At 42.3% G+C, this 26,500-nt stretch overlaps 1 protein-coding gene across 5 annotated transcripts in view; it reads left to right on the top strand.

Moving 5' to 3' along the window:
• The window catches only part of LOC143281986 (uncharacterized), a 66,916-nt gene extending 44,404 nt beyond the window's left edge, over positions 1–22,512 (top strand). The window contains exons 15-19 of one of the 5 annotated variants that reach the window (XM_076587363.1): positions 1,533–1,592; positions 3,273–3,374; positions 7,046–7,144; positions 10,713–10,844; positions 16,923–22,512. In XM_076587363.1, the coding sequence (XP_076443478.1) occupies positions 1,533–1,592; positions 3,273–3,374; positions 7,046–7,144; positions 10,713–10,844; positions 16,923–17,041 (512 nt within the window). In that variant the 3' untranslated portion in view covers positions 17,042–22,512. Of the gene's footprint in view, positions 1–1,532; positions 1,593–3,272; positions 3,375–7,045; positions 7,145–10,712; positions 10,845–12,851; positions 12,878–16,922 lie in introns of those variants that run through there. The other 4 variants (XM_076587364.1, XM_076587367.1, XM_076587366.1 and 1 more) reach the window with 4 other exon arrangements.
• Positions 22,513–26,500: the final 3,988 nt, after the last annotated feature.

Consider the following 26,500-nt stretch of genomic DNA (forward strand, 5'->3'; position numbering starts at 1 on the left):
CTTGAAACTGCTGTGGTCGTGCTTTTCAATCATGTAGAAACACACATTCCGTGATCTGTTGTTGTTGTTTTTTCTTCTGCTGATAGTCTTTATGCGCCTGCAACTTAACACGATTTGTATTAATTTGTGTTTTCCGCACATGAGTGTGATCTCCATTAATATGCTAACGACACTGAACTGTCGAATGTTGCCTTACCAGACATTTTGTTGCTGTTGTTGTTGTGTTCAGACTGATATTCACTCTTGTATGGAAGATGTATTGTACTGTATGAACAACAACAACAACCAACTTATTCTAAATACCGATAGCAACCGAAGCAATGCTTGTTAGTAGCCAATTATGTGTCCAAAACTGGTTCACAACGTGATCGGTAAGCAGTAGTATCAGTATCAGTATCAGTAGCTCAAGGAGGCGTCACTGCGTTCGGTCAAATCCATATATGCTACACCACATCTGCCAAGCAGATGCCTGACCAGCAGCGTAACCCAACGCGCTTACTAAAACGGTAATAGTAATACAATAGAATTGTACAACGGGATATGACGTTTAACAAGGCATCCGTAAAAGAAATATCTGGGTCAAACTTTGCGCAAGCAAGAAAAAATATTCGCAATAATGTCTGCCGTGCATCATATCTTGATATTTCAGACGCGTTGCGTCTGTGTACATAGTCACTGCCATGAAAACTTCCAGAATAGACCGTTGTTGTGACTATGCATTTGTTGGTCTTCGGCTGAACCATTTTCCCATTTGCCGCAAGGGTTCAAAACTGTGCCGCAAGACTGGTTCTGTGAACAGAAAAAGCAGAAGACGAAGGAGAAAAAAAAAAGAAAGAAAAAGAAAATGAGAACATTTATCACCACTTTAGAAAGAGCTTCACTGGCTCCGTGTGAAAATTCGTTGTGAATACAGAGTTCTTGCCCCTTTATCTGCTGCCCCAGTTCCCCTCTCTCTCTCTCTCTCCTTGTATGTCTCTCTCTCTTTCACTGTCTCTCTCCCTGTATGTCTCTCTCATTCTCACTCTCTGTCTGTCTGTCTGTATCTGTCTCTGTCTCTCTCTCCCTGTCTCTCTGTCTGTCTGTCGCTCTCTCTCTCTCTCTGTATGTCTCTCTCATTCTCACTCTCTGTCTGTCTGTCTGTATCTGTCTCTGTCTCTCTCTCCCTGTCTCTCTGTCTGTCTGTCTGTCTGTCGCTCTCTCTCTCTCTCATTTTGCTATCCACCCTTACCCGTTTCTATACCCTGACACCCCCCCGCCCCCCCCTCTCTCTCTCCCTCGAAATCTGTCCAGCAAGTTCACCGTGACGTTTTGAATGAGAAACATGGCAACAATATTGGGGAGGGTAGTCGTAGGAGTTGTGGTGGTAGTAGTGGTAGGAGTAGAAAGAGGAGAAGGAGGAGCAGCAACAGTAGTCATGATGAAAGCAATAGTAGTAGTTGTGGTGGCAGTAGTGGTGAGAGCAGGAGGAGGAGGAGGAGCAGTAGCAGTAGCAGTAGTAGTGGCTGTAGCGTTGCTTTGCTCATGTCCTGCAGAAGCGGTGGATAACCTGGATGCAGTGCTTAAGGTGGAAGAGCAAAGACTTCACTCCAAAGGTTGGTTCTAGCTCCTTGTCCCGTTGAGGATGAAGGACATTTCGTTTGTTTGTTCTTCTTTTTCTTTTTTATAATAATACCTCTTGTTCTTCTTGTTCTTTGTTCTTGTTGTTGTTCTTGTTGTTGTTCTTCTTCTTATCCTTCTTCTTCTTCTTCTTCTTCGTCCACTTCGTCCTATTCTCCTGTCAGAGTCTGTTATTTTCTGGTTCCTCAATTTAATTTAGAAATGAATAAATCGATACCAAAAAATGAAGGGTGAGTGGTACACAATGCCAGATTCGTGCTCATAATCTTCGGGTTGTGTTTTTGCGTTGCATTTGCTTTTTGTGGCTTTTTTTTTTTTTTTTTTTTTTTTTTTTTTTTTACACCCTTTCTGTTTCATATTTGTTTTGTTTCTTATTGTCGTTTTTCTTCTTTTCATTTCAGCGATCACTAATGGTTTGGCTTCGCTTTTTAAAAAATTTTTTACCTGTACTTGTGAGGTGAAAAAAATCATGCACGCGCGCGCACACACACACACACACACACACACACACACACACACACACACACACATACTCAGACACACACACACACACACACACACACACACACACACACACACACACACACACACACACACACACACACACACAAACACACACACGCACGCACACACGAACGCACGCATGCACAAACACACACACACACACACACACATACAATCGCGCGCGCACGCACACACTGCACTTAGAGTATCTACACGTTTCTTGTGATTGCGTATGTCGTTCATCAGTAGTGGTAGTAGTATTTCTGAATTTCACGCTGTTAGTTCTGTTGCGGCAACAAAAAAGGTACAACATAACACAGAACACATTGCAACACAACAAAACACCACACCACAGCACACAACGCCATACCACACAACGCAACACAGTACACAATTCTGTTGGTTGATCAGCTAATCAGTAATTATTATTATTATTATTATTATTATTATTATTACTATTATTGTTGTTGTTGTTGTTGTCATTATTGGTGCTGCTTGTATACCTTGGCTCAGAGACCAAAACCCCAGGCGCCTTACACAGTCAAACACTGGTATAACAGGCTGCCTACCTGGGAAGAGCCGACTGACAGGGCTGCCTTTGGACACTCATCATTATTTGTTAGACTGACATGATTGACTTCGTTGGTTGGTTGGTCAGTTGGTTCGCTGGCTGGTTGGTTGGTTGGTCAGTTGGCTGGCTGGTTGGTTGGCTGGTCAGTTGGCTGGCTGGTTGGTTGGTCAGTTGGCTGGCTGGTTGGTTGGCTGGTCAGTTGACTGGTTGGTTGGTTGGTCAGTTGGCTGGTTGGTTGGTTGGCTGGTCAGTTGGGTGGCTGGTTGGTTGGCTGGTCAGTTGGGTGGCTGGTTGGTCAGTTGGGTGGCTGGTTGGTTGGTTGGTCAGTTGGGTGGCTGGTTGGTTGGCTGGTCAGTTGGGTGGCTGGTTGGCTGGTCAGTTGACTGGTTGGTTGGTTGGTTGGCTGGCTGGTTGGTTGGTTGGTTGGTCAGTTGGGTGGCTGGTTGGTTGGTTGGTCAGTTGTTTCGTTGGCTGGCTGGTTGGTTGGTTGATCAGTTGGCTGGCTGGTTGGTTGATTGGTTGGCTGGTTGGCTGGTCAGTTGGCTGGATTGATGGATGGATGGGTTGCTGTTTTGACCAGGGGCGCAGGACAAACCGCCTCCACTCCCCGCTGTGCCCGCTGACCGACCCAAGTTGTGCTCCTACCCCCACACCAAAAGTACCCCCGGCGGACCCTTTCCAGGTGGGTGGATTTCATCGGTCGGTTGGTCACTGTGTTCTTTCGGGTAGTTGGGAGGGAGGAGAGGGAGGCGGGGAGGGGGGGGGGGTTACGAACACAGTGGGGGTGGGGGGAGGCGGAAGGTAAAGGTCTTATAGATTTGTCTGTGAACCTCAAGTTTTCTGATGGTTTTCAAGTACTTCTTGTCCGTGTCCACGTCGTGTGGGTTGGATCTCTGAGATGTTAATACCAACATATACACAACGAAGGCAGAAATTTTTGTACACTGTTTAATTAAGACATTAAAGGGATTGATTGATTGGTTGATTACTACTTGAACATGGGTCAAGACTTGCGTTTGGGGTTCTTGGTCTGTGTGCAGCTTGCAGTGCCCAAAATACAGTATTCTGTAATCTGTGACTGGCCAGCATAAAAGCATAATAATAATAATGGATACTTATATAGCACACTATCCAGAAATCTGCTCTAGGTGCTTTACAAAAACGCTTTCGTTAATATAAAACATTACATCTATGTTACATACACACACACACACACACACACACATACACACACCATACATACATTTTAACATACATGTGTATCTAACAGCTACCCTAACACATACGCACACATAGGCAGGCACAAACTTACATAAACACACGCACACACAATACACATTCATATACATGCATGTAGTTATGTACACATACATATGTATACACACATAGTCAAGCACAGCTAACGAAAAGAAGTGGACCTGCCACAATTGAACTTATTGCTGCAACAGATGCAGCATTTTGTTCTCTTTTTGTTTTGTGGGGGGGTGGGGGTGGGGCTTTTTGCCAATAGGTCGTTAAATTGCACTTCAAGAGGGCGAGGGCTTGTATAGGGGTGTGGGGTTGTAGGTGGCTGGCTGGCTAGCTGGATTGTGATGGTTGGTTAGATTGTTGGTTGTAGATTTGGTGGTGTGTGTGTGTGTGTGTATGTGTGTGTGTTGCTTTTTGACTCACTTGTGTAAACAAAGTGAGTCTATGTTTTAACCCGGTGTTCGGTTGTGTGTGTGTGTGTGTGTGTGTGTGTGTGTGTCTGTGTGTCCGTGGTAAACTTTAACATTGACATTTTCTCTGCAAATACTTTGTCAGTTGACACCAAATGTGGCATAAAAATAGGAAAAATTCAGTTCTTTCCAGTCATCTTGTTTAAAACAATATTGCACCTCTGGGATGGGCACAAAAAAAATGAAGCCTAATTATATGCAAACTGCATTTACTGTTATATTTATATTTTTTGTATTCTCTAAACTTGGCACTTTGACCTCTTATTCTGACACAACAACTAGAGGAGTCATTATTATCATTTTTTGTTCAAACAGGAACTTCTTTTGCTAAGCATGGAATTTTTATTTATTTTGCAAACGTTTTGGTGCAGATAGTAAAAAAGGGAAATTACTCTGTAATTAATGCTAGGGGACATAATTTGCTTTAAACTGATCTTTCTCATCTTAAACATTAAGTGTATCACAAGTGAGTCTTGAAGGCCTTGCCTCTCTTGTTGTTGTTGATGTTGTTGTTGTGTTTATGTGTGTGAGTGGCTGTTGTTTTGTTTTGTTCGTGTGTTTGGTAGGTTATTGTGATGATTGTTTATAACGGAATGGTGGTACTGTTTGTTTGTTTGTTTTTATCGTTTATGATTTTGCTGTTGGTTTTTGCTGTTGTTGTTGTTGTTGTTGCTGCTGCTGCTGCTGGTATGTTGCTCTTGATATTGTTGTTCTTGTCGTTATTGCTTCTAGTGTTAATGTTACGGTTATATTTCTACTTTTATGGTTGCTGCTATCTTCATTCTGTATCTCTCTGTTGTTGTGTGTGTGGTTTTTTTTGGTTTTTTTTTTACCTGTCTGTCTAGTTGTCTGTCTGTTTGACTGTCTATCTGTCTGTCCATCTGTGATCCCCATGTTTTGTTTAACCAACTTGCGTGACTGATTTTCAAACCTTGTTAACTTGCGGAACTTTGATATTGAAAGTATATATCGCTTCCGTTTCAACAAGTGTAGTTGCTGTGATCGTTATCACTATTATCACTGTTTGTTGTGTAGCAGCAGCAGCAGCAGTAGTAGCAGTAGTAGTTTAACTTTAAAGAAGGACGTCGATTCCTTGGAAAGAACTGGTAATCAGTGGTGCCTCTTTGGTCAGAGACTATGGAATAGGAGAAGATCCAAAGTTGCTTTCCTTGTCCATTTTTGTGCATGCTGAGAGAATACACACATACACACAGACACAGACACACCCAGACACACACACACACACACACACACACACACACACACACACACACACACACACACACACACACACACACACACACACACACACACACACTTTTGAATTGTTGGATCCCAGTTACATCGTCCGACTGAAGTATTCCTCCATATGTCACATGGGTTACACGTATGATACTTTCTTTTTCCTTTTTTTTTTTATCAGTTTCTTTTGTTAACGCATGTTATTTTTAATGTCACCTTTTAGTGTTTCTGGAATGTCGATTTAATTGTACTAATTAATCCTTTATTTTGTATATCCTTCCTTCGATAATACGTGCGCTGCACAAACACACACGGTACGCGCGCACTCATGCAATAATATCACTCACAGTGAAAAGACGTTAATCAAATTAAAGGAAGAAGAAGAAGAAGAAAAGAAAAGAAAAGAAAAAAAAGACAAGGAAGGGGAAGGTGGACAGTTGAAGTTAAAGTCGGCTGGTCCAGTAGTTGGTCACTATTCGCTCGCCAGTTGCAGTTCCCGGTCCGTCGCTGGTCATTCTTCGCTTTTGTCTTCCTTTTCCTGATCCTCTCCCCCAACCACACCCCGTCCCTTTGTCCACAAATTATTACTGCTTCTGTCTTTCTTAAATCAAGCACTGTGCTGTATGTAACACCCGTTATGTTACGCTGTGTAACACACGGTGTGTGTTCCGTTACGTTACGTTATGTGACCTCGGGTTGTGTGTTATGTCACGCACTGTGTAGCACCTGCTGTGAGTTATTTTGCACTGTGTAACCGTGTCACCCTCACCGTTTGCTTCCTCTGTATGTGTGTGCGTGTGTGCGTGTGTGCGTGTGTGTGTGTGTGTGTGTGTGTGTGTGTGTGTGTGTGTGTGTGTGTGTGTGTGTGTGTGTTGCCATATAACCACAGTTGCGTTCCGTTGCACTGTGCAGCCAGCGTTGCGAGTTATGTTAACATTGTGTAATCACTGTTGCCAGTTCTGTTTTACATTGTGTAACCCACTGTTGCCAGTTCTGTTTTACATTGTGTAACCCACTGTTGCCAGTTCTGTGTTACATTGTGTAACCCACTGTTGCCAGTTCTGTGTTACATTGTGTAACCCACTGTTGCCAGTTCTGTGTTACATTGTGTAACCCACTGTTGCCAGTTCTGTGTTACATTGTGTAACCCACTGTTGCCAGTTCTGTTTTACATTGTGTAACCCACTGTTGCCAGTTGTGTTTCGCTGATCCAGCACCTATTGTGTTTACTCACTGACCTCTGTTAACCCTTACCCTCTCGGTCACTCTCATTCTCTCTCCCCTGCACTCAACGTTAACCCTGACGCTGCTGCCCACCCTGTCCTGACCCACACCTCCACCATCACCTCCACTTCCACCACCACCACCAACAACAACAACAACAACAACAAAGGCACCGACAATGGCGATCCAGAGGGAATCGAGGGTCACCCACGCTGGAACAAACGGAGTCAGTCAGTGCCGGTCCTCGGCAAGGAGCTGGACGCTATCGGTATCCAATGCTTACCCTCTGCAACTTTTTTTTTTTTCCTGTAACGAAAGCTCCACGTTTATCAGCCTTTATCAATGTGGCATTCCATGTGAAACTGTTATGCTGATGATGTTGAAAAGAAAACACAACCTTCTGTGCAAGGAAAAACAAACAGTACAACAACAAAGCTAGGTTGCGCTTGATTTCTCTCCGCGGAAAATTTGGAGAGCGTGTGGAAATTACTCAAAGAGAAAAAAAAGTACATTGCGTTGGATGACAAAGCTAGGGTGTGTAAGATTTCCACACGGAAAATTTGGAATTGAAGAATGTGTGGAAATTACTCATAGAAAAAAACCCCGAAAAACTGGGCGTTGAATGAAAGCTATGTGTATAGCATTTCAAACAAACAAAAAAAAAAAAAATTGGAAATAAGCGATTTTGTGAGATTTACTCGTCGAAAAAAAACATTGCTGTGTGTATTCCAAAGATTTTTTCACGGAGAAATTTGAATAAAAGAGTGTGTGTACTCACTCATAGAAAAAACAAAACAACTTTCGTGTTGGATTACAAACCTCTCTGCATAGAATTTCTAGAGTGAGAAGTTAGAACAATAGAATGTGTGGAGTTTCCTCACAGAAAATAAAATACTCACTAAGCGTTGGATTTGTACATAGACTTTGAACAGAGTGAAATTGTTATTAGCTTTACGAAGCTGTGTAAAGGATTTCTCCACGGAGCAATTATGACTAAGAGAGTACGGATTTCACTCATAGACAGTGAACACAAAGAGAGTAGAAAAAAAGGGGAATTACATCTTTTAAAAACAAAGCATACGACGTGCACACACAAAAATAGACGAAAAAAAAACTGTCATTGGCATTTAGTCTCTATTTAGATAATTGACATTAAGTTTCACGGGTCCCTTCTATTATTTAGTGGTTATTATTGGAATTCTCAGTTTTAAGTTTCTATTAGTACCTTTTCTTGCTAATACAAAAAAGAATTAATTTTCTTACTGATGTAACGTGGAGCTAGCTAAACAGTGTGGCTGTGTGCTCCCTGTTCTCTGTCTTGACACTGTGGTGGCAATGCGTCTGTCCATGAATGTTGCGTGTGCTGTTCCCCCGTGTTTCTCCCTGGCACAGGATCCCTAACGACACGTCTGCTAACCAGAGACCAGTTTAGATATGAACAGAAATGCCACACTAGTCTTTAAACGTTTCTCTGTGTGTGTTAGAGGGAATGCTTCCTTGTTGGTCATGTGCGTCAAAAGAGGTTGCGATCACCTCATGAAGGATGTTTTTTTCCCGGTATTGTGCCTTTTTACATGGACAAGAGAAGACGTCACGTTAAAAAGGGATGTCACGCTTATGCTAATCTACAGAACAGAGACGAAAATACCTTTCGTTTGTTTGTTCATCTAAGATAATGATATTAGACTGCTGAAAACACATTTCTCAAAGTATGTCATTGGTGTTTTTGTTTGTTGGTTTGTTTGTTTTTTGTTGTTGTTTTTTTGTTTGTTTGTTTGTTTGGTCTGTTTTTGTTTTTGTTTTTTTGTTTTGGTTTTTTGTTTGTTTGTTGTTGCTGTTGTTGTTTTTTTTTGGGGGGGATTAACTCTTGATCTTTCTGCCGCAGTCTGTAGCTCTTCTCCCAACAAACTGCTTTACAGACCAAGACAAGTTAGAAATGATTATCTCTTTCATTTGTTTCACGTGTTCATCTCTCTCGCTTGTTTCTTTCAGTGCTTTTCACCTCTTCTGCTATTTAGAGTTCTTTCATCGTTCAGTTCTTTCACCTCTCAGCTGTCCTTAGTCTCGAGGCCTGACTAAGCGCGTTGGGTTACGCTGCTGGTCAGGCATCTGCTTAGCAGACGTGGTGTAGCGTATATGGATTTACCCGAACGCCGTGACGCCTCCTTGAGTAACTGAACTGAACTTAGTCTTTTCACCTCTTTTGCTGCTTTCAGGCCTTTTGCCTGCCCTGGTGTTGTCGGTTTGTTTGTTTGATTTTTTTTGGGGGGGTTTTTTCACCTCGTCTGCTAATTCTAGATCCTCAACCTGTTCTGCTAGCTTCAGTACTTTCACCATTCTTGCTATTCCCAGTTCTGTCTCCTCTTCTGTTGATTTCTTACACCTGTTCTGCCGATTTTAGATCGTTAACGTGTTCTGTAAAGTTCAGTACTTCCATCTCTTATTTCAGTTATTTCAATAATTCTGTTATTTCTTTTTCTTTCGCCTGTTTTTGCAAATCTTATATCTTTAACTGTTTTGTTAATTTCATTACTTTCACCTCTGCTGCTAATCTGATGGGTTCAGAAACTAAGTTCTTATTACTGTTTAGGGTGTGTAGAAATAAAGAGGGGAAGGCACTGGGAGTTATTCTGGGGCAGTTAGGGTGTATTGCTTGTCTGTTCACTTGTCAGTTTTTGTTTGTTCGTGTATGTATGTTAGTGTGTGTGTGTGTGTGTGTGTGTGTGTGTGTGTGTGTGTGCGTGTGTGGTGTGTGTGTATGTGTGTGAATGTGTGTGTGTGCGTGTGTCTGGTGTGTGTGTGTGTGTGTGTGTGTGTGTTTATGTGCACGATCTACAATGTTTAAACAACCATACCCATAGCCAGCTAACATGTCATAAATCAATCAATGGCGCCTGGAGAACAGTCGTCGCTATTTTTAGTTGTTTCGTATTATCGTCATCAGACTTCATCATCTGTCATCATAATCGTCATCATCATCATCCATCATCATTACCAACATACCATCTCTTCTTCTCATCCCCCTTTTTCACCCTCTCTCTCTCTCTCTCCATATTCTTTCTGCAGGACTTTTTGTGATGTTTTTCTTCTCTCTTCCTCCCATTTCCATTAAAGATGCGTGTGTTATTGTCATTGATGTAGATTAGCAAGGACAGAATGGAAGAATGGGCCATGCCTAAAATCTGAATCTTTGAATACAAAAACGTTTTGAGCTCTGAGTTCTAAAGTCCGAGTTCCTTCGTTCTTCTCTCTCTCTCTCTCTTGATTGATTGATTGATCTCTCTCTCCCCCACATGTTCATTCTTCTTATTACCGTTTCACTCCTTCCATACGTACTTACACGAGGCCAGGACTTAGTTTTAGATTCATAACATTGTTTTGTTTTGTTGAAAATCATCCATTTTGTCAGTTTTCTAATCAGCTGCGAAGGCATCACGCCGCGTATTTAAGAGGTGCCCATATCAGGACAAAACTTTGTACAAAATTGTCATGTTGTCATAATCATTTATGACTATGGTGTGTGTGTGTGTGTGTGTGTGTGTGTGTGTGTGTGTGTGTGTGTGTGTGACATGTTCCAAATAATGATTAGTGTCTAAACTCAACATTCCCATCTCTATTATAACAATACGCAGTCCTTGCGAAAGCAAGTGTATGTGTGACATGTTCCAAATAATGAATACTGTGTAAACTCGACATTCGCCTCTCGATTATATCTATTATACACAGTCCTTTCCAAAGCGAGTGTATAGTGTGACAATGTTCCAAACTAACAAATACTGTGTAAGCTCAACATTCCCATCTCTATCATACATGACATCATACATGACTCTGCACAGTCCCTGCCAAAGTTACGCCGCCCTCCGCGATCAAGCCAGAAGGCAAGGTTCCCCCACCTATCGCCCCCAAGACTACTCATCTTCCCCCAGGTCAGCCCTCCAGTCAACCGCCTGGCGTGGATAAGGGGGCAGGTGGGTGAATAATTTTTTTGTCTTCTTTTTCCTTTCCTTTTTTTTTCTTTTCTTTCTTTTCTGCATGTAGTCCAGCCATTTCTCTGCTTTTTGTTGTTGTTGTTTCATTCACCGTGCTCTGCTAGATGTTTTTGTTGTTTTTACTCTGACGCAGACGACTGTCTCATACTTATTATCAAGAAGTACGACTGCTAGGGAGTAGGGCGGAGGGGGGGGGGAGGGGGGGGGGAGGGCGGTGGTGCTCGCTAACTTGAGAAAAAAAAACCCAATGATATGAATTTAAAAAAACAACATATTTAACAAATCAATTTACCAAATTTCAATAATATCAATATCTAAAAAAATGTTTTAACACACACACATACTCACAGACGTGTATCACCCACCCATCCCCTACATACACCCATGCATGCACGCAGACGCCCATTCAAATTCCCCCACCTTATCCCCCTATCCCAAGTACGATTATATATATATAATCTTTAACACAGATGAAGAAGAAATGAATGAATTAACATGAAAGAGAGGGAGATAGAGAGAAGACAAAAACGTAGTGTACTTCACTGCACACATACAGTATGCAATCATTAAATTAAGGTTTCATAATGTAATCAAGTCGACATATTACATGTTAGAGACGAACAGTTCCACTAATTAGAATAATGAGAACTTTGCTCTACAAGTAAATCTGACGAAACACTAATTTGAATTAAATAAAACAGAGGGCAACCTCTGCGGCATATAATACATTTAAAAAGTTTTTTTTTAAGAAAAATAAAAGGTGAAACGAATTAGAAACACAGACCAGTTGGATGGCTTTTGATTAAGCCAACTGCAGTTTTTGTCAGACACCAACCATTTTCTTTGCTAGGGTGAAAAACGCTGGGCATGGTAAATGGAAGATTAAAGGATGTAGTCATGTCATGAAGGGGGTTGAAATGTGAATGTCTGTCTGAATATTCGAGCAAAAAATGTGGGATGTCAAGGGTCTCAACACAAACACATAGTGATGACGGTTTCAAAAATCTGCATAACCATGCATTAGTTCTTAGCCTGTGTGTCAAGTTTCTTGTGGAAATTGATCCTGAGGTGGTAGTGCCTTTCTTTACTGGAAGAGAGAGACCCCACCAGAGCCTCTTATTTGAGGTGTGAGCGTCATGGCCAGGGAGACCACATCTTCCGCATACTTGTTAGGCTCGGCACGCATTTTTGGTGTGTCCCAAACGGTTGCAGCGGGTGCATCAAAATTCCTGAGGGACGTAGGATTTCACCGCGATTGACTGATACCCTAATGAAATTCGCTTCGGAAGACTGCGTGTCAAAAGGTAAATTTAACGGCGTGTGATTCGCTACCATCCTTTTTTTTTTTTTAGACTTTTCATAGATTTAACATTTGTAAATTATCTCTGTAGTTCTAAGAGATTGGTTTCCAGGGGGATGGGTTTTATAACCCATTCAGTAAAAAACCTCCGGTACTGAATATTTGATAGTTATACCAGCCAAACTTACACATTTTAGAAGTGATTTTTGCTGATCAGCAGAAGTACAGCCGATCAGCCACTTTCACGATGACATCTGTTTTTGACCAAGGATGGGACCAATAGTGTTGTTCCTTTTTTTTTCTTTTCTTTTTTTTTTTACTGGGGATTCCAATACCACTCAATGTGGCCGAACCCTTTTTTTTGTGTCCTCCAAAAGGACTGTAAATTGAAACGAAAAGGAAGTTTCCTTTGACACTGTAGGCCCAAATGACGACGTGGTCTCCCTGTCACAGGACATATCCTCTGATTTGGACGAAAAAAGCGAGGACGATGGAGATGATGACGATGATGAGCTGGACACAGATACATTTTCTTCTCTCTCTTTGAGGATTTCTTCAATGAAAAATTATTTCAACCTGTTTATCAAATGTTTTTTTTTCCTCCCATGTTTGGGGATATTATTTTCTGAAAGTGGTTTCTTAGGTTGAGAAACGTTGGTCTGATTTAACAGATCTGGGTTTTCCAGGAAGGCACTGAAGGTTGTGACGTTCGACATCACAGCAACATGTATTAGAAACAAAGTAAAGGGTAACACTGCAGTAGTCCACACTGTCACAAATACCTATACCTAACTTTGCTGAATGTTAGAATTACATTCTGAAACTAAATTTGGTGACGGGAAAGCTAGCTTATTATACTAATTTAGAACCCTACTTATTTTCACCGAAAATATATCTAATATAGCCCCAACATAATGTCATAGTCTTCTCTTCAACATACACAGCACACCAGTATATCACGATTGTAAAATATAACAGCATTCAAATGTTTTAACTCGGGAACTGTGAATCTCGTCCATTATCACGGACGTTTAAATGTTCAGGATCAGGCTGCCCCAAGTCGGTAACAAGGTCGGCGACGTGTAATTTAGTGAATGTTATTGTCACATTTTAAATTGTTATGCGGACTGTGAAAGAGTACCTAGTGCAACGTCTTACAACTAGACCTGTGGTTAGTCGTATCTTTTGCTAGATATAGCTCATCACTGACTGGGGAAAACCAAAAACACGACAAGGCTAGAAGATATTGTAGCAAATTCAGGACGGTGGAAAGTAATTAAACATACACGAAGTAGTGGAGTAATAGAGTGTATGTGGAGAATCATTGTTGACGGAAGCATCCGACGATTCAGGGAGATGACGTTGCAGACTCTGGACGGTCTTAGTCGTTTCCACACGCGTCTCAGTAACAACCGGCTATTGGTCCTCCCTCCGGAATCAGCCGCGAGCCAGCAAAGGGACCGACACGTTGTCCTGACTTGGTTCAAGCACCCGCATAGAATCGTCAACAGAAGTCACAAACGAATAAATGCCGATGTAACTTCTACTCTAAAGATAAGATCTTTGCGTCAAAGGAAACTTTTATGACGATAACTGACGTGACGTAAAACAGTAAGTGTTGTGTACGTCAAACCAGCGTGTAGACTGTTTCTGTGACGCAAAAAAGTCGACAAACATAGCCTTTTTTCCCGCTCTATCCCCCCCCCCCCCGCCCCCCCTCATCCGACCCCCCCCCCCCCCCCGGCCCCCTCACACACTCAGCACCTTCAGGCCGACCACACAGTTAGCCATCTTGAACCGGACACACACACACACACACACACACACACACACACACACACAGCCACACACTCACACACACATATATATATATATATATATATATATATATGCATACAGATAGATAGATAGATAGATATAGACGCTTGATGGCTTTTAACAATATCAGTCTGCCTCTGATTACCTGTTTCGTGTGTTCTTTCTTTCTCTCCTGCGCTGGCTGTGACATGTGTCCGCTGTATGCTGCGTGCTGCTGTCACCTTTTTGCTGGCGACGTAACGTGTATTGCACCCATGTATGCTGTGTGTGTAACTGTGATGTTTGCACGCACTGCGCCTCATCTGATATTTGCTGCACCTGTCTTCAATGTATCTCTTATTATTCCCCGTGTGCTGTGATTCATGCTGACATGACTTGTGTGCGCTTGCTCTTCTGATTCTTTATATATATATACAACGTACAACGTGTGGAAAAAACAAAAAACAAAAACAAAAAAAACACTGTTGTCCTAACGAACTTGCGTGTGTCTCCATGAATGAATTTCGCACTGACCGTGACAACGGTACACATGTGATGCGTTGTCGTACTTTTTTTTACGGGATGTCGTGTCTGCATAAATCTTGGTCTCATCCACCTCACCACCCGCCACCCGCCCACCCTCCACCCACATACTCTCGTGCTTCCAACAACCACGCCCACCACCCCTTCCTTTTTGAATACCCAGCCAAGGCAGTGGGCTCACGGCGAACCTCCCTTCCCCTCTTCCGTCTGCGGCGTCTCCACCAGAGGTGGTCCTCCCGCCGCCAAGCCGCGCCCCCCCTCCCGCTGCCCCCTGACTACAGCAGCGAGGACAGCAGCAGCGACACCCAGGACAACGACGATGGCAAGGACAGCGACAAGGAGGAGAAGGGGGACGACAACGACATCGCCTCCTTACATCACCCCCACATCGAAGAGCCTCGCAAAATGTCGCTGCACGAACTGACCCAAATACGACAAAGCCTGAAAAGCAACAGCTGCAGCAGCAGCAACGACAACAACAACTCTTTAGTAGCAGGAGTTTTCCCGGACTTAGCAACAGCATCCGACGTTACAACAGTAGACGTGGTAGAAGAAGAAGAAGAAGATGAGGAAGAAGGCCACCACCACCAACAACAGAGCAAATGTAGTAATAGTAAAGACACCGCAGACACCGAGAGCCTTAGCTACTGCGAGGTGATGATAGAGCCACAGCGGAGATCCAGCACGACTCCCCAAAACCCCAGCAGCAGCAGTAGCTGTGGCAGAAGCAGCAGCAGCAACAGTAGCACCAACACCAGCAGAGTTCCAAGACCCGAGAGCATGACTTACTCAGAAATTCGGATCATACCCCCGAGAAACGAGCTCCCCGATTGTCGCGACAAAGGATCTCTTCTCACCCACGGTCAGGCCTCAGAGGTGTTGGTGGCTGGAGTCTCGTCGCCGGCGGAGGAGAAAGGTGAAGGCCGGGAGGGTGGTGACGTGTACTATCTGCACCTTCTGGCGGAGGGCGAGGAGGTGATCTACGATCTGATGTACGCTTCCGGGCAGGGCGCCATCCGCTTTTGGCACCCACCTCCTGTGCAGGAGGGGGTGGTGGAGAGGGAGGAGGAGGAGAAGGAGAAAAGGACGGCTGGGTCCTCCCCAAAGAGTGAGTGTGTGGGGGTTGGGTGTTTCTCTGTGTGTATGGGGGCGTGTTTGTGTGAGGAGTCTGTGCGCGTGCTTGAGTCTGTGTAGCGTGTATGTTAGTGTTTGAATGAGAACTCATGCAAGCATGCGTCGATTTGAAAACTTGCAACACTGTGTGTGTGTGTGTATGTGTGTGTATGTGTGTGTGTGTGTGTGTGTGTGTGTGTACAGAGATGTAGATATATAGATATATGATACACTGCTTCCAAAAGTATGCTCTGCTTTGGCTTTCGTGTATGCATATATTCTGTTCATACCCTTTTCCTATTATACCTTGAAGTAGCCTATGTGCTGATATTAACATTATCTCTTTTACATTTTAAAATTTGGTAACATGGAAGTGAATACGTTCCACAATAGTAACACTATAAAGAATATATGATTCATGCTATGTACCATTACAACAGTAATAATACGAATGATATTTAGATATGAGCGAGAAGAATTATATATCGTTATTTGCTTCAGATATCTTCATTTATATATAAAGAATTTGATTTTTGCAGTTATGTTTTGATATTCGATACGATTCAGATGTTGGTGTGATGCGTTTTGATTTCGTCACACACACACACACACACACACACACACACACACACACACACATATATATATATATATATATATATATATATATATATATTTAACACACACACACACACACAACATATATATATATATATATATATATATATATATATATATATATATACATACATACATACACATATATATATATAGGAGAGAGAGAGACAGAGACAGAGAGACAGAAAGACAGAGACAGAGAGTTTGCAGGTTCGATACGTTTTAAATGTTGGTGTGATGCGTAATTGTGATTATCGTATGTAAGGTTTACGTTAACGTAGCATTTTGGTATTTCATGTCTTTTTATGCATTTGTTAAATGAGAGTTATTCTCGTAAATTGTTTATGTCTCTTGGTCTATTTCCGTCTGTCTGTCTGTCTGTCTGTCTGTCTGTCTGTCTCTCTCTCTCTCTCTCTCTCTCTCTCTCTCTCTCTCTCCCTCCATTCCTCTCCCTATCTCTCTCTCTCCTACTCTCTTATATGGATATGAAATCATGGGAAACTTAAGAGAGTGAAAGAGAGATCTCATATTGAAGAGACAAATCTTACTGAAACGATAAATTTCTCATACTGAGGATAACAAAGCATTCTATGTTCTGCCTAACCAGACATTTGGTGTGTGTGTGTGTGTGTGTGTGTGTGTGTGTGTGTGTGTGTGTGTGTGTGTGTGTTTTGCGCGGCGACCAGCAGTGTCCGCGCTTGTGTCTCAGCTGAAAGAGAAGTTCCAACGGCAAGACGAGCCGCTTGAGTCGGACGAGGAGTATGAGGACATAAGCCAGTATTACATGAACATCTCGTCCACCTAAGATCTCGAGTGAGACGGCGCGTGATGTTGTGGCTGCCATATTGAAATTCATCTGTCTGTTTGTTTGTCGTTGTTGTTTTTGTTGTTGTTGTTGTTGTTGCTGTTGTTTTTTTGGGGGGGTTAATGTTTGTTTCATTTTTTTCAGTTAATATGGTTGACTCACTTGTGTAAACAAAGTGAGTCTATGTTTTAACCCAGTGTTCGGTTGTCTGTGTGTGTGTGTGTGTGTGTGTGTGTGTGTGTGTGTGTGTGCGGTAAACTTTAACATTGCCATTTTCTCTGCAAATACTTTGTCAGTTGACACCAAATTTGGCATAAAAATAAGAAAAATTCAGTTCATTCCAGTCATTTTGTTTAAAACAATATTACACCTCTGGGATGGGCACGAAAAAAAAGAAGCCTAATTATATGCAAACTGAATTTACTGGGTTTTTTGTGTTTTTTTAATTCTCTAAACTTGGCACTTTGATCTGATATTCTGACACAACAACAAGAACAGTCATTTTTATCATTTTATGTTCAAACAGGAACTTCTTTTGCTAAGCATGGAAGTTATATTTATTTTGTATGTCTTTGGTGCAGATAGTAAAAAAAAAAAAAGGAAATTAATCTGTAATTAATGCTAGGGGACTTAATTTGCTTTAAACTGATCTTTCTCATCTTAAACATTACATTTTGAAATTATACTCAATACATAAAAAGCTTGTGTGTTTTACTCTCAGTGTACAGGACTTTCACTATGTTCATTCGCCCAAGTTGTCTTTTTCGGAAAATAATCAAATCAATACGACGAGTGGACGTTATAGATCTATTGGCTGAGCCCTGAAGGTCATGGGCAAAAATCAGTTGTGTACACATATTTATACATATTCAAAGCGCGTGCTCATATTCTTCGCGAACGCGAACGACGCCATTTTGTTTCAAGTTGTTGACCTGCCCATTCAATCCTATATTCAGTCGACAATACACGATAACATGTGATGGAAAGTTGGAGAAGGAGACCGTTAAATATTTATTCAGAGAAAGATTTGTGAACGCCTCATCACTTACTGGATTATGCCCCAAACTGCCATAAAAATATCCACAGAATCAGTCGGAATTCACAGTGAAAAATAATGAACCATGAGAGTTAATACCCTTGAATTGATGAAACGTAAAAAATTCCAGTCTTGACTTTGCTCAAAATGAAGTCCTTTTCACTTCGTACGACGTGAAGAAGTACTTGTACTTGGCTCTACGTGTTATTTGTTTAACAGAATACTCAATTTTCATATCAACTTTAAAACTATAAAACTAGAATGAACATAAAAGAGAAATTGAATCGACCGTGTCAACTGGGTGTAATTAAACTTGTACATGTATCTAGATCCAGAGAAAACGGCTAAATGTTGCAGTGTGATTGCGGCGACAGCCACGTCTCCTTTACCGCGGACTTGAAAAGAATTTTTAATTGCCCTTGAAGATTTTTTGAGTGGCCAAGATACACCATAATAATATGATTTAAACAGCGTTCACACTGCGAATACCGCAATCGATTTATCGCCCTTTAAAAAAAAGCATGTTTAAATTTTTAATTTTTGAACGTCAGTTAAGGCGCCACGATAGTGTAATGGGTAAAACAGTTTCTTCTCACCCCGAACACGCGGGGTTCGAATCTGCCATTAGGACGGTTTTTTTTTTTTTTTTTTTTTTTTTTTTTTTTTTTTTTTTTTTTACCCGAAGCTTAAAATAACAAATACAGAACACATTTTAACGATTAGATTTTTTTTTGTTAAGTGTATCACAAGTGAGTCGTGAAGGCCTTGCCTCTCTTGTTTAGTTTAATCGTGTTTGATGGAGTGCAGTTTTATTTGTTTTATTTGGTTTGTAATGTATTGGGTTTCGTTTTTTCCGAAACCCGAAACTTTTCTTTTCTGTCCATTGTTGTTGTTGTCTTCTCCTCCAAATATGGGATCAATACCGTTTGGAAGAATTTGCCTCACATCATTTCATGTTAAGACCAGTGCTTCCATGTACACACACTGCTTTCCCCCCCCCCCCCCTGTTTCTGTTTCTCTGTGTGTGTGTGTGTGTGTGTGTGTGTGTGTGTGTGTGTGTGTGTGTGTGTGTGTGTGTGTGTGTGTCCCTGTCTCACACTGTCGCTGACTGTTTTTCTCTGTCTCGCTCTATCTCTCTGCCCCTCCCCCCTCGCCTTCCCCCCTTCTCTCCCCGCACCCTCTCTCTCTCTCTCTCTGTCTGTCTCTCTCTTCTACTGAGGAACCTTAGAAACAATCCACTTTGAAAAATCCCACACATTCGTTTTGAAAAGGAAAAAGATCATTGGGCGATGCACATAGGACTGCACAAGTGGTGTGACGTACGGTGAAACAGGTACTATAGACGAAAAAAAAAAAAAACCCATAGAAATGCCATCCGATACTGTCTCTGTCTTTCAATAATAACAGACTAAAAAATTGCTTACGAATGCCTACAACAATCTCTGGAATTTAGAAAGAACAAAAAGTAATCCTAGACATCAGACGCCCCCCCCCCCTCCCCCCCCCCCCCCCCCCTCCCCTAAAAAAACAACAGCAACACAAAAACACTACTGCACGGATTTGGTTACGCATGGCGGAAAGATAATGATAAGCTGGTTTCGACAGGTTTTTATATTGACTGCCGTAAACAAGAACGGTGTAGAAACATTAAGAACACGAGAGGTAAATATATTATCTATTCATGAAAAAAAACAAGAAAAGTTTAAATCAATTGTTCATTACAGCCGTATTTCAAGTGCATCAAAAGCAAGGCAGTAGGGTACGTCTGTGTGACAATCAGACAAAGCAACGCTGATATTAAAACTCTTATTTCCACTCATACTCCTGTGGATTTTTAAGTTGCCCTTTATGCAAACGCTATATTGATGAAGGAATTTACTCTCGATTTTACTGTCATTGGTTTTTTTTTTTCCTGGAAGCATTTAGGTCACGGTATCTTATCTCTGAAGTTCGCTTAAAGACCCAGATAAACAGTAGCAGATCATTCTTTCAATTGCAGTAAGTGTGGCGGACTTTGCTTGTTACATTTGTCACAGTTTGAAATATAAATCGTGTGATCTGTGATATTTTGTTAAATTTGTATACCCATCCTGGTCCGATGGCCACATGTTTCAGCTTGTCAATCGGGTACCTGTCTGTCCATGTCCACGTGCTTTGTGTCTCCGTGCGTGCGTGCGTGCGTGCATGCATGCGCGCGCGCGCGTGTGTGTGTGTGTGTGTGTGTTTCATTATCAGTAGTAAGATACATATTTTATTGACTGCTGTGATATGGGCAGAGTTGTGAGACTCCCACTTTCTGTTTCTCTCTGTCTCTCTATGTCTGTCTGTCTGTCTGTCTGTCTGTCTGTCTGTCTCTGTTTGTCTATATCTATCCCCCCTGTCTCTCCCTCTTTCTTTCTTTCTCTCATTTGAACAAGATTAACGACTGCTTAGTAGGATGATTCATTTGGAACTGACACATACAATGACATACGATCAAGAACTGTTTTCTTCACTTATCCAGTTTGGTCCTAAGGTGCTTGTTGTGTCTTTTATTGTGTAATGGTTATGTCTTCGTGTGGTTATTTCATACTTCATGATATGTCTGTATCGTTAATTCATTCATTTAACTATTCTTTCCTGCTTGTCTAGGTAAACGTGATTTTATGTCAGTCATATCATGGTGTTTATGTGTAGGGGACGCTGTTGAATATTCTGGAATGTTTGGGCTTATTATCTGCGTCTTTTCTTTTACGTTAACCTGTGTCAGATATATGAATATTCCACGTGTCCATTATACGATGTTCTTCCATTTAAGTACTCATCGTATGCCAGTTATTTGTACCCTCCTTCGCTCGTTGGTGATAATACAAGTGACAGTTGGCCAATCAAATTGTTCGGCTCAAAGTTTGACCACGTGACATCAGATAGGGCTCATGTTATTCACCAATGGTCGAGCATCTCAGTGCTTCAGCCCTCCCTGTATGAGGAAGTGACGTCAGAATGTAGACCTCCACGCGAGATGGATCTCATTGTACTTCAAATGGTGGATTTGTGGTCGACTGATTTATGCGCATTTCTACAATTAAGACTTTCTTTACGCCTCGAAATTTCGACTGAGGCCTAGCTTTAGTGCCAAAATGCACCAAGGCACAGGGTATTTTGGATTTATATATCAAATTCTGTTTTGCTTGGTTTATTCGTTTATTATTTTTGTCCGTTACCAAAGTTTGGCTTTGTGTCAGTCATTCCAGGTTATGTAATTATGCAGGCATGTTCCCGTTGTGATGTTTATGTCTTTATTCTTTCCACCTGGTTTAAAGAAGCATACATATCTTTGCACATAGTCTCACTTTTATTTTGTTTGTGTGTTGTAAAATAATGCGCGTCCAAAATCTGTTCGAGCATATATTCAGCGGTTTCATGTCTGTATATGTCATTTTGGTTTACAAAATCCAATACGCATTGTGCCCAAATGTCTGAAACGAAACATGCTTATTCAAAAATATTGATTTAAGTAAACTGTTTCTCTCTGATCTCCACCCCCCTCGCCCCCCTACCCGCCTTTTCTGTCTTTCTCTCTCACTCTCGCTTTCTCCCTCTCCTTCCCTCTCTCTTGCTGTATCTCTCTCTCTCGTTCACTCACTCAATTTATTTATTTATGTTTTATTATTATCATTTTATTAGTATTATTAATATTATTACTACTACCTTTTTCTATATTATAATTATTATTTATTTATTTATTTATGCAAGCTTATCTATTATTTATTCCCCCGTTTTTTATTTATTTATTTTTTTTTTCCTCAAGGCCTGACTAAGCGCGTTGGGTTACGCTGCTGGTCAGGCATCTGCTTGGCAGATGTGGTGTAGCGTATATGGCTTTGTCCGAACGCAGTGACGCCTCCTTGAGCTACTGAAACTGAAACTCACTCACTCTCTCTCACTCTCTCTGTCTCGTTCACCCTCTCTCTCTCTTGTTCACTCACTCTCTCTCTCTCTCTCTCTCTCTCTCTCTCTGTCTCGTTCACCCCCTCTCTCTCTGTGTCTCGTTCGCTCACTCTCTCACTTTTCTTTCTCTCTCTCTCTCGCTCTCTCAAAAATAAAAGCGGTTGAAGTAGAGGATAATGATGTATGACATTGGGCAGTACGGTACCTGCCAATCATCCTTCCCATGTGGGCCCGTGACAGACGTTCAAAAAGGTACCCCCCGTCCTCGGCTGAAAAATCCCCACGATGGTTCAAACCCATACGCCCCTAGTTGTTTGACAGTCTGTGTTACTGTCCTCAGTGTCACCAGGAAATGGTGATGTATTCAGACTTAGGTCAGTTTAACTTTGTACATAGCAGAATAGTATGAGGTTTTGTTACTCACGTGCATGACTGTTGCGTATGTACAAAACTATTTGTGAATTGTATGAGCAATACTTGAAATAAACAAATTTGTAAAAAGTCATTTTACATTTGATTATTTAATGAATCTGTGCTGCTGGTACGTAAGGAGTGTGTGTGTGTGTGTGTGTGTGTGGATGTTCTTTTATGGTTGTTGTTGTTGTTGTGAGCAGGGGGTTGTTGTTGTTGATGATGTTATTGTTATTGGGTTTGTGTGTCTGTCTGTCTGTGCGTGTGTGTATTGAAGAATACAGAAAACAGGATGTTATTTTGTCTCGGTTTGACCTCTTGTTCTCTCTCTCTCTCTCTCTCTCTCTCTCTCTCTCTCTCTCTCTCTCTCTCTGTCTGTCAACAATGACAAAAAAAGATCGATGCAATTACGAAATCCCGCAGTGGCTTGGTCTTCGGTGAAAAAAATATTCCAGGGGTCCACATGAATCACGTTTGTGCATGGACACACACACACACACACACACACACACACACATACACATACACAAACACAAACACACACACAAATATCCCCGCTCGCACACGCACCCGCCTCCCCCCAATTCCCTACATCCTATGCCTTCCTCCCACCCCCTCAAACACATACACACACATACTCGCGCGCGCAAAACATGTCGTAACCATCTTGTTTTATCAACAACACTGAGCTCTCAAGGTGATTTTTAAAAGAGAACCCTTAAAGTAATATGTTTTTCTTCAAAACAGTTCAAAATAGCACTGACAATGCGAGCCATCGTGGCTTCCTGTCTACCATGTCAACAGGAACTTACCAGAAAAGGAAAGAATTACAAATTCTGGACAAAACACATTCAGTGACAAAAAATACACCGATGACGTGTTTACTGCATATGAATATTTTAATGTGGACACTGAATTAAGTAGAATGAACATAAGAGAAAAACTGAATCGACCGTTTCACTGAGTTTTGGTCAACCTTGTCGAAGCCGGTCTATGCAGATCTTGTTTGTTTTTTTATGTTCGCAATTAAAAGAAAAGAATTCTAGACAGAACACATACAGTGACACAGACTACATCATCGTCGTGTTTACTGTATGTGAATATTTCAAAGTGGATACTCAGTTAACTAGAATGAACATTAAAGAGAAACTGAATCGACCGAGTTGTATTTTCCCGACGATTGTAACTAAATTTGTACATCTTTCTAGATCCAGAGAAGACGGCAAAATGTTGCAGTGTGATTGATGTGATGTCAACGTCTCCTTTACCGCGGACTTTAAAGGATTCTTAAATGCCCAATATAATTGAAACATGATTTAAACAGCGTTATCACTTCGAAATCCGCAATCGGTTTATCGCGCTTAGTGCAATGACTAAAACAATTTCTTCCTAAACGAGCATGCTGGGTTCGAATCTGCGCTCAGGCCCTTTTTTTTTCCTTTTTCTTTTTCTTTTTACCCGAAGCTTTATGATAACAAATACAGAACACGTTTTAACGATTATATTTCTTTTTTAAGTGAAACACAAGTGCGTCTTGAAGGCCTTGCCTCTCTTGTTTATATAGAAACGGTATTATCAACCCTTTTTTTTTGCATGATATATTTGAAAGCTAGGGACATTTTTTTTCCAATTCTATGTTCTGCGCCTCATACTCTGTACCTTGTAATGAAATCAACGAGATTGGTGACTTCTTCTTCCTCTTCTTCTTCTCCTCCTCGTCCTCCTCCTCGTCCTCCTCCTTACGCTGCTGGTCAGGCATCTGCTTGGCAGATGTGGTGTAGCGTATATGGATTTGTCCGAACGCAGTGACGCCTCCTTGAGCTACGGAAACTGAAACTGAAACTGTTGTGGTTGGTTTTCTGCCCCATTATCTGTTGCCATGGCATTGGTCCCACACGGCTCATCCCCAGTCCCCCATAGTTCCAGCCACACACGGGCCCGTCTGTCGTGGTGCCAGCGTCAGCAGGCTGCAGGGGACAATCTGTATCAAGAAAATGTCTGCATTAAGTCGCCAGGAGGCCTGACACGCCAGAGGTAGCCTGCACTCCAGTCACTACGGTGGTGTTCAGCATTGCCTGTTCTGGTTTCATGTCCTTGGGGGCCCACATACAAAGCCGCCCCCCCCCCCCCCCCCCCCACCGACGACAATAGTCTATTAATAAACAGAATTTTGCCAGAGGACAACACTGCCGTTGCCACATGTACTATATCAGTGCGTCAAGTGCGTGCTGCACACGAGACTTTGGTTCATCATCTCATCCGAATGACTAGATGCTCAGTTTGATATTTTTCTGTCAAACGTGGTCGAAAGAGCGAGAGCGGTATTCGAACCCAGACCCTCACTGACACTGTATTGGCAGATGACCGTCTTAACCGTTCTGCCACCTTCCTTCGCTGGTGCAGATCGTCCGCTGACTACAGACGTGCGTCGCGTGGAGTATGATGACAGCATGCGTCTTAGCCCCGCCCTTCCAGCTCAGCACCAATGAACTGTCAGTTTGCCAGGGATAAAACTAAACCTGGAATCGGTTTGCTACGTCTGTGTGCACTCTAGCCATAATTATCCATTGATGTCTCCATGCTCTTTCCGGCTCTTGGTTGCTGTGGTAGTTGTTCTCTGTGTTGAACCTGTTTCTGGATCTTGACAATGGCACGGTTGTAAAGCAAGAGCACATCTGATGTAGGTATCTTCATTGTGGAAACACCCTTTATTGTTCAAAAGGTTGATCAAAGCCATCAACAGATACAATAGTCTGTAGTGGTCACAGATAAAGATGTGGAACTGCTTTCTTCATCCACGCGGAGACTACTTCAAGATAATACAAAAATGAGTTGCACTCATTTCTTGACTGAAGATTTCATGAGCACGTAGTGTTTATTTTCCAACTGAATAACTGGTCGTCATTTGTGTATATTATGCTGTATTTTGCAAGGACTCATGCTACGAAATGATCTTTAGATGAGGGTGGTTTTATTTTTATCTGAGTCAAGACGTTATCTCTTCCAAGTAAAGTTTAATATTGCAAGAACGTTGCTTCTGTTGATAACCTTTCTGAAGACCACCGTGTTTCTCTTCTCTTGCCAACGTGTAAACTGCACCTCTGGGAGAAACCTTATGCTTAGTTGTTCCACAGCACTGTGCACAGCTGACAGACCTTGTTATGAATTTTTGGAGTTAAGAACCATGAAACATGGCTGAGTCTTCAAATATGACGACAACTTCACCCAGTATTGACAGTGGTATTTTACAAAACGATTTTATATACAGTCAGCAAGCAGACTTTGAAATCGACAAGATCGTCTCATATTTGGAACAGATGACCGCTTTTAATTTGCCAATAGACATGTACGCTGACCATTTCCCAGCTTACACCAGGGCAGGCTCATTACAGCAAGGTGAGTTTTCGTGTGACAACATCCAGGCAAGGGACACAAACATGTCGACCCGTCTTCAGACAGAACACCTGAACACGTGTCAGGCTGCTCTTGTGGGGCATCAGTCGACACGCTCTTTCCATCCCAGCGGTGGATGCGCTCAGCACAGTGCTTGGCTTCAGCAAGATGGGTCGGCTAACTCCTCACCCAACTACGACCACTTGTCGCTTCCTTTGTCGTCACCACAAATGACCTACAGTGCTGAGGCCCTGACCACTAGTGACCATTTCCCCGACTGTCCTGCTCTATCTGCCCACACTGTCACCCAGCCTGATGGTGGCTATGTCCACTCTCCACCCGTCATTTCCTCCACTGCGATCTACCGCCCGGGTCACGGTTGTGCAGAGTCAGCGGGCAGAAAGGATTTCCTTTTCTCAGCCTGGGGCAGCACACCTGTGGTCCCGCGTGACGTCACCACCAGCAGTGCCTTGACGAAGGCCACACTCCACGACCACAGCCAGTCCCCAGCCTGCACGGGGCCAGCTGTGTGCACAGAAACACTGACAGCACGCAAGAGAAAAGAGAAGACGAACGTCAAGGTCAGTGGGCAGAAAAGCGACAAGTCAGCCGACCGTTCGGTGAAGGGGAAGCCATCCGTGTCCTATATCGAGCTGATCGGCAAGGCCATCCTCAGCAGTCCCGACAAG

Source organism: Babylonia areolata, chromosome 5, assembly GCF_041734735.1.
Source record: "Babylonia areolata isolate BAREFJ2019XMU chromosome 5, ASM4173473v1, whole genome shotgun sequence".
Lineage (NCBI taxonomy): Eukaryota > Metazoa > Mollusca > Gastropoda > Neogastropoda > Buccinidae > Babylonia > Babylonia areolata.